Source organism: Syzygium oleosum, unplaced genomic scaffold, assembly GCF_021117445.2.
Source record: "Syzygium oleosum isolate NSW1041296 unplaced genomic scaffold, Sole_v2.1 Sole_v2.22, whole genome shotgun sequence".
Taxonomy (NCBI): Eukaryota; Viridiplantae; Streptophyta; class Magnoliopsida; order Myrtales; family Myrtaceae; genus Syzygium; species Syzygium oleosum.
The window spans coordinates 3,089,532-3,099,057 of NW_026607506.1; the positions used below are offsets into that span (position 1 = coordinate 3,089,532).

The following is a 9,526-nucleotide window of genomic DNA, read 5'->3' on the forward strand; positions in this document are numbered from 1 at the left end:
GCTTAGCATGTTGTCCTACAACTTAAACATGGGGCTTCTAGGTGCCACTATTAGCTTTTGGTCCCCATCGACCAACTGCTTCTTCTTTTCCTAGGGCCCAATTTCAAGTACCCTTTTAGACATCTATGCCATATTTGGTTTTTCTCCCAATGGCATATCTGTAAAAGACATGGACTCCCTCGAGGTTCCCTATGTTCCTGATAGTGCTCTTGCTTATGGCAGATTGCTCGATCGATTTTGTTGTACTTTTGGTCCCATCGATTATAATGAACACACAGCTTTCCTGCTTTACTAGCTTTATAAGTACATCTTTTTAATTCATCGCTCAAAGTATCTAAGGATTTTCTTCATCTCACTTATAATCTTGCAGCAGGTAAGACAATCGCCTTGGGTCCACTAATTTTAGCCACATTGTATAGAGGCTTCACGCATACGTCCTCAGCTATGAGGTCTAAAGAGGATGGTACCTTGTTTGATTCGTTCTGGCTGATGCAATCTTGGATGGCCTTATACTTTCCATCCCTTTCAATAGTGAGCTTCGTGTTTTTCATCATCATGTTCTTCCAGCATTACAACCCCCTGTTCCTCTCTCATTTGGGTGTCGGTTGCTAATTCGTTCACCTTTGAATATCCCTGAGGGAAATTCCTCTTTTGCATTTCACCTTCGGGCACTTCTAGAAACTGATCCAGAGAGTGTTCAATTCTTTCCTTATGATGCCAATGAATTGAATTACCTCTTCAATTTTTCTGCTCAAGAGGAGTCCTATAATTTCTGGGTATGTGTGCTCCTCCGCTCGATCTCCTTATGAGAATGTCCAAGAAAGGAAGATTATATCATAGCTTTGAGATATATTCCACGCAATATTGTGCTAGGCAATTTGGTCTTTTCCAAGCCGTGCCTATGCCAATTCCATATTCCCACAAATTCCCTTTCATGGCCAAGCGAAAGTATGGCTATGAAGAAAGGATTAATACAATGAAAAACCCTAAACTGGTACGCTTGTGACAAATTTATCTAAAACTAAATTTTTTACCACAAAACCCTCAAACTAGTATACCTGTGACAAATTTACCCTCCGTTAGTTTCCGTTAAATTTTACCATCAAATTGCTGAGTTCAATGACATATGACAGTAGATGAGTATACCAGTTTGAGGTTTTACCCCTCTATTTATCACAGATTTACTAAGCGAAAGTATGGCTATGAAGAAAGGGTTAATACAATAAAAAACCCCAAACTGGTACGCTTACGATAAATTTATCCCAAACTAAATTTTTTATCACAAAAACCCCCAAGCTGGTATACCCGTGACAAATTTACTATCCGTTAGTTTCTGTTAAATTTTACTGTCAAATTATTGAATTGAATGACATGTGACAGTTGATGGGTAAACCAGCTTGAGGTTTTACCCCTCTGTTTGTCATAGATTTACCAATTAAAAGCCGAGAAGATCAAGCCGCTTCTGTCGAAATTCAGTTGATGATAACAGTGGAGCTGTTTCTATTGACACAAGCTATGACCTTCGCCCCTTGTACTTTGAGATCTGTCGCTTGTCTCCACTCTAACTCCTATGGCGATTTATAGTGAGTATCTCATAACACATCGGTAGTCATTTCTTAACATTAGGATCTTAAAATAATGTGCAGAGACACCAATTAGCACAAATGGATGGGTTTTGCCAGATGCACCTACTAACTTATCTCAACAACCTCCTACCAATATATATGTTGTATATTTCTTCCGGCTTAAAATATAGTACTTAATCTTTACTTGCTCTAATTTTGAATTGCCTGTAAGAATAATGTAGCCCACATGATATTATGAATTAATGGTTTAATAAATATTTAAATGCTAAAATGTATTGGCTATGAAAAATAGAAGAAAAGGTGTAATTCTATTGAGAAGCTAAAGTTCCTCGGAAGAGGTGCAACTTTTATGAAGTGGGATATGCTTTGATGGAAGGCACCACTTGAATGGGTATATATAAAAGAATCTGGTCCTCTCTCCACCCACGACAACGCATGAAAAAGAACATTTATTTTTATCCTCCATCGATAAGATATGTTAAGAGAAAAGTGGGTAAGGGAGAGAAATCAGATTTCTTCGTTTCTTCCGTTTTCTGCAACAATTATCTTCGAGGGAAATGCTATGGATAAAGGTATGTCTTCATCCCTCTTATTGTGAAAATCATGAAGATCTAAGATCCTAGATGTCATAAATTTTCCCCATAAAAGGATTACGTTATATCTTACAGTTGGTATCAGAGCAAGGTTTAAGATCTCATAATTTTTCGATTATGGTTTATGGGTTTGGATTCGTTAAACGATTTTGGTCTTTTTGTTATTTGCCAAAGTTGTTGAAATGATTTCTTGTTCTAATTTATTTCGCCGAATCTTGGATCTGTGTGGTTGTGGCGGAGTGGTCTCCAAAACCCACTCATTAATTTGATCGGAGATCGGCTGTTGGAGGAGACTTGAATGGTAGAATGCCTAAAAAAAAAAAATTTAGCGAATGGGCGTGATCAAGAAGGCACGTGGAGCCACGCACACGCTGCGGTTGTAGGCGCGTGGATCCACGAGCCAAGCGTGTGCGCGTAACGCCCTCGGTGAAGGCACGGGTGTATGCGTCACACGCGCTCGTGCATGCATTAGGCGCGTGGTCGCCACGCGCCCACGCAGCAGTTGAGGCGAATGCACCACACGCGCCTGCTGCCCTCTCCGTCGTTTATTTACGGTTCTGCCCTTCTCCGCTAATTATGTTTCTGCCTCTTATATGTTTATTTACGATTCTGCCCTAGACCGTTTGATTTACTGTTTTGCCATTGACTGAATTGTTTACCATTGTGCCACTGGATGCTGAATTTACGGTTCTGCCCCCTATCGATCCTGATTTTACAGTTTTTTCCTTATGCATTAATTTACGATTTTACCCTCAGCATGCAATTTTGGTAAATGTTTATGAATGAAACAATTATAGTGTTTTACAATTTCAAGAATTCAATTATGAGTGGTTTGTTAGTCACCAAAGTGGCCGAACCACAATGTCTTGAATTTTTGAAATTGTATAATGTTTCTTTCAATTACCCATGATTAATTGATGCTATGATTGGAATTGATATATTACATATCTTTATTGGTGTCATGGGTATATTGACGTTCATTTATTATAAGGAGTTAGGGATTGACCCAAAGGTTAATCAATTTCTTATAATTCATGAACATAATAGTTGGTAATTAATATGTCTTGTTAAATTTGTTTGTATATCCAAAGTTATCAAATAAATTTTAATAGGGTGTATTTATAATTACCAAATAAAAGTTATTAGCATTATTGTGGTTTATTGTACATTTGTATATTATAAGATCACCCAAAGGAGAACTATGATATACATGTAATGTTTAATTTGAATATGATAATGTGATATTCTCAAAGTATTAATGTATGAGTATATTCTTTTATATTTGCAGTATCTGTACCTGTTTCTCTGCATTCGCATGCTTCGTCTGTTCCTTTATTCAATGGAATGAATTTCCTTAATTGGAGTGAACAAGTCCAATTTCACTTAGGTGTCTTGGATCTTGATTTAGTACTTCAAATTGAGAAACCGGCTGCTATTACTGATGAGAGCAGCAATAATGAAAGGTCTCTCCATAAAGCTTGAGAAAGATCAAACAGATTAAGCTTAATGTTTATGCGAATGACAGCTGCAAATAACTTAAAGACAACTCTTCCCAAAACTGACAATGCTAAGGAATTTATGAAATTTGTGGAAGAGCGTTCTCAAACTGCTGATAAGTCACTAGCTGATACATTGATGAGTACTTTGACCACCATGAAATATGATGGTTCACGTACCATGCATGAACATGTACTAGAGATGACAAACTTAGCAGCAAAATTAAGGACTTTGGGAATGAACGTGGATGAGTACTTTTGAGTACAGTTCATACTTAATTCCTTGCCTCATGAACAATATGGGCTATTTCAAATGAATTACAACACTATAAAAGACAAGTGGAATGTAAATGAATTGGCCAGTATGCTTGTTCAAGAGGAAACAAGGATAAAGAATCAAAATGCTCATTTTGTTCATCTCTTAAGTCATCAAGAAGCTGAGAAGAATTCCAAAAGGAAAGGTGGAAGGAGCAAGAAGAACGGTTTACACAACTTGAATGACTCTTCTAAGGTTTCTCAAATCCACAAGAAGGAACACAATCTTATTAAGTGTCACTTTTGCAATAAAATTGGACACATGAAGAAAGATTGTCTGAAGCGTAAAGCTTGGTTCGAAAAGAAAGGTAAGCCTTGTTCTTTAGTATGTTTTGAATCAAACTTTACTAAAGTTCCTCATAATACTTGGTGGATTAATTCTGGTGCCACCACTCATGTTTCAAATATGATGCATGGATTTCTTTCGATCCAAACCATAAAGCCAAATGAGAATTATGTGCTCATGGGGAATAGAAACAAAGCTCCAGTTGAAGGCATTGGCACTTATCGTTTGATCTTAGATATTGGGCATTATTTGGATTTGTTTCGAACCCTTTATGTACCTACTTTTTCCCGCAATTTAGTTTCTTTGCCAAAACTTGATGTAGCGGAATTCTCTTTTAAGTTTGGTTGTGGATCTTTCAGTTTGTATAAGAATAATAATCTTATTGGAACTGGAATTTTATGTGATGGTCTCTACAAGTTTAAACTTGATAATGCTTTTACTGAGACCTTAATGACCTTGCATTATAATGTTGGCACTAAACGCAATTTAGTGGATGAGAATTCTACTTACTTGTGGCATAAACGTTCGGGTCATATATCCAAAGAAAGAATGCAAAGATTAGTGAAGAATGAAATTCTTCCAAATTTGGATTTTACTGATCTTCGAGTATGTATTGATTGTATTAAGGGTAAACAAATAAAGCACAGTAAGAAAGGTGCCACAAGAAGCACAGAGCTTCTTGAGATTATGCACACCGATATATGTGGTCCTTTTGATGTTCCATCTTTTGGTAAAGAAAGTTATTTTATCACCTTTATTGATGATTTTTCACATTATGGTTATATTTATCTATTGCATGATAAATCTCAATCAGTGAATGCACTTGAGGTGTATATTAAAGAGGTCGAAAGGCAATTAGATAAAAAAGGTGAAAATAGTAAGGTCGGATAGAGGTGGTGAATATTATGGAAAGTACAATGAATCGGGACAATGTCCGGGTCCATTTGCTAAATTCCTTGAAAGATATGGTATTTGTGCTCAATACACAATGCCAAGTACACCACAACAAAATGGTGTAGCAGAAAGGCGTAATCGTACTTTAATAGAAATGGTTAGGAGTATGATGAGTTATTCATCTCTACCCTTATCATTGTGGATGCATGCATTAAAGACTTCTATGTATTTATTAAATAGGGTTTCTAGTAAGGCAGTTCCAAAGACTCCCTTTGAACTGTGGACGGGAAGGAAACCCAGTTTACAACACCTGCATGTTTGGGGTTGTCCAGCAGAAGTAAGAATTTACAATCCACATGAAAAGAAATTGGATTTAAGAACAACCGGTGGTTACTTCATTGGTTATGCAGAGAAATCCAAAGGGTATAGATTTTACTGTCCTAATCATAGTACAAGAATTGTTGAATCTGGAAATGCTAGGTTCATTGAAAATGTTGACATTAGTGGGAGTGAAAGAATGCGTGATGTTTGCATTCAAGAAGTTAGGGTGGAAGTTCCTCTACCCAAAACTTCTAAAGTTGTTGTATAGTTCAATCTAACAATAATCAAGAACAACAAATTAATGATCAAACACTTCATAATGAAAATGTCAATATTGAACCTATAGTAGTTGAGCCACAAGAAATAGCATTAAGAAGATCTCAAAGAGAAAGGAGGTCGGCTATTTCTAATGACTACGTGGTTTATCTACAAGAGTCAGAAATTGACTTAGGAATTGGTAATGATCCAGGTTCATTTTCACAAGCCATGAAATGTGATGATTCTACTCAATGGTTGAATGCCATGGAAGAAGAGTTAAAATCTATGGATCAAAATCAAGTTTGGAATCTCGTTAAATTGCCTGAAGGATGCAAAAAGGTCGGGTGTAAATGGGTCTTTAAGACCAAGCGCAGCTCAAAAGGTAATATCGAACGATATAAGGCCAAACTTGTTGCTAAAGGTTTTACTCAGAAAGAAGGCATTGACTATAAGGAGACATTTTCACCAATCTCCAAGAAAGACTCACTTAGAATCATTATGGCTTTGGTGGCTCATTACGATTTAGAGTTACACCAAATGGATGTTAAAACTGCCTTTCTTAATGGAAATTTAGAGGAAGAAGTTTATATGGACCAACCCGAGGGCTTTTCAATTAAAGGAAAGGAACACATGATGTGTAAGTTAAAGAAATAAATAAATGGACTTAAACAAGCTTCCCGACAATGGTATCTTAAATTTAATGATACCATAACTTCTTTTGGATTTAAGGAAAACACTGTTGATCGGTGTATATACATGAAGGTCAGTGGGAGCAAGTTTATTTTTCTAGTTCTGTATATTGATGACCTTTTGCTTGCTACTAATGATCTTGGTTTGTTACATGAAACCAAGAAATTTCTCTCTAAAAATTTTGAAATGAAAGATATGGGAGAGGCAACGTATGTGATAGGAATAGAAATATTCCGTGATAGATCACAAGGATTGTTAGGGTTGTCTCAGAAAGCCTATATTGATAAAATTTTAGAGAGATTTAATATGAATAAATGTTCAGCATGAGCAGTTCCAATTTAGAAAGGTGACAAATTTAGTCTTATGCAATGTCCAAAAAGTGAATTGGAACAAGAACGAATGAAAAGTATTCCTTATGCATCTGTTGTCGGAAGCTTAATGTATGCTCAAAATTGCACCAGACCAGACATTAGTTTTGCTGTCGGAATGCTGGGCAGGTATCAAAGTAACCCAGGATTAGATCATTGGAAAGCTGCAAAGAAAGTTCTCAGATACTTGCAAGGAACGAAGAATCACATGCTCACTTATAAAAGATCTGATCATCCTGAGGTGATTGGATATTCAGATTCAGACTTAGCCAGATGTACTGATACAAGAAAATCAACTTTTGGCTATTTGTATCTTTTGGCTGGAGGTGCAATTTCATGGAAAAGTGCAAAGCAGTCAGTTATTGCTACATCTACTATGGAGGCTGAGTTTGTGGCATGCTTTGAGGCCACTATTCATGGGATATGGCTGCGGAACTTTATTTCAGGGCTTGTGATTGTCAACAGTATTGCCGGGCCGCTGAAAATTTATTGTGATAAATCTGCAGCAGTTTTCTTCTCTAAGAACGACAAGTACTCCAAGGGTGCTAAACATATCGAGATTAAATACTTGTCCGTTAAAGAAGAAGTTCAGAAATAAAGAGTGTCAATTGAGCACATTAGCACCAACCTTATGATTGCAGATCCCTTAACAAATGGACTGCCGCCCAAAATATTTAAAGAACATGTTGAAAGGATGGGTATTATTGGATGTCATTAATGATTGTATTATGAGTGCATTAAGTTTATTTATTTGACACTATGAGCTCAATTATGTGTTTCTGATATTTCCTGTTTTCTATTTGGTATACATGATGGAAATAGATGAATGTGTAACAAGACAGTCTCTAATAGAGACATTATAGTTGGACCATTACTATACTTCTCATTTATGGATCATGTTAAGTAGGGAGCTGTAGTTGTAGTACATGGAATATGTCGATTAATGGCATACAACCGCTATGACTCGCATTAGTTTCTTTATTTAACTATGATCATTATGTGATAGGCAATTTAATAAAGGTTTTAGCATAATATTATTATGCACATTATGGTCTTTATTAAACCATGAAAAGAAGGTCATATGGGCCAAGTAGGAGAATGTAAGAATAATGTGGCCCACATGATATTATGAATTAATGATTTAATAAATATTTAAGTGCTAAAATGTATTGGCTATGAAAAATAGATGAAAAGGTGTAATTCTATTGAGAAGTTAAAGTTCCTCCGAAGAGGTGCAACTCTTATGAAGTGGGATATGCTTTGATGGAAGGCACCACTTGAATGGATATATATAAAAGAATCTGGTCCTCTCTCCACCCACGACAACGCACGAAAAAGAACGTTGTATTTTTATCCTCCATCGATAAGATACGTTAAGAGAAAAGTGGGTAAAGGAGAGAAATCAGATTTCTTCATTTCTTCCGTTTTCTGCAACAATTATCGTCAAGGGCAACGCTATGGATAAAGGTATGTCTTCATCCCTCTTATTGTGAAAATCATGAAGATCTAAGATCCTAGATGTCATAAATTTTCCGCATAAAAGGATTACGTTATATCTTACATTGCCATTATATAACTTGGTGACTTACCTTTTGATTTTCTGATACTTTAGATACCACATGAGCATAGTCATCAAATCCATCATCATTTGCGCCTCATCGAGTTGTCGATGTTGCATCGTCTCCTGCTATACCAAGTGGAACTGATGATTCAACTGTTCCGTCAACCTCTGTTTCTGCTCGGCATCAATCTGACGCCCCATCATTACCTTCTTGCTCAGTTCAACGACCATTTCTCGTTGGGGACGAGAGCTCTCCGAATTCCCTTATTGAAGCCAAACGTATACCGGAAGAAGCCTCTTTTGTATTGACAACCAGCCCCGGTGATTTAGCATTTAAGTTGGTCGAAAGCTACATTGTTGTTCATAATCATTGGAAGTCCACCACTTGAAAGGTTGAAGAGCCTTGCCAGTCTGGTTCTTGCTTGTTCAATAGCAATTTTGCGGGAAGCTGAAGTTCCAAAGGTGAGTTGTGTAAGGATAGCATCAGTTCTACCTTGCCTTCTGGGCTCAAAGAGAAACTTCAAGATTTCAACAAGGAGTTTGCTACTAAACTGGAGTCTATCGACGCAACTACAAGCCGATAATGTCTCTGACCATCGCGGAACAAGGTAACTTAGATGTTAATGATCATGTGAACGAAGTTAGCCAAAATGTAAAGGATGGACACGCCGCCTTGCAGGCTGTAGTGGATGAAATAGTGCGTCTCGACGGGCAAGAAATATTTTGCGAAAGGCAAATGGCCGAGATTGTGAAGAAACTAGCTGATGTGCACCAACGACAGAACCTCAAGCATATCCAGAGGGCTCAGGTGGAATATGACTTGGATAAGCACACTGCCTCCCTTGGGGAGCTAAAGAAAACTGAATGTGCGTGTTTGTCGGCGACAAAAACCAAAAACCGTAAGGTGTCAGGAATGATTGTATATCCGAGAATGGTAGGCTAGATTACAGCATGCTTGCCACACTTATGTATTTTGTCATCCTTCCGTGATTATGTCTCGGGAGTTCGTCGATGCTGTCTACGCCTTTTTTCATGGCCTAAACATTGGTTTGGGATGCATAGTCCTGGCTACTCTCTATAGGTCCTTGTCTGACGTACAAATTTCTCTTTATAGTGCAAATCTTGATCCTTTTTCGGCCCATTGTGGCTTTTCCTTGG

At 37.3% G+C, this 9,526-nt stretch overlaps 1 protein-coding gene across 1 annotated transcript; it reads left to right on the forward strand.

The window, feature by feature from the left end:
- Positions 1-6,838: 6,838 nt before the first annotated feature.
- On the forward strand, positions 6,839-7,405 carry LOC130140857 (secreted RxLR effector protein 161-like). Its single transcript, XM_056321391.1, has one exon. It carries the CDS (start codon positions 6,839-6,841, stop codon positions 7,403-7,405), a length of 567 nt encoding a protein of 188 aa, XP_056177366.1.
- Positions 7,406-9,526: the final 2,121 nt, after the last annotated feature.

Coding starts and splice junctions, on each gene's coding strand:
- LOC130140857 (XM_056321391.1), top strand. CDS start 6,839: ATGAAAAGTATTCCTTATGCATCTGTTGTCGGAAGCTTAATGTATGCT.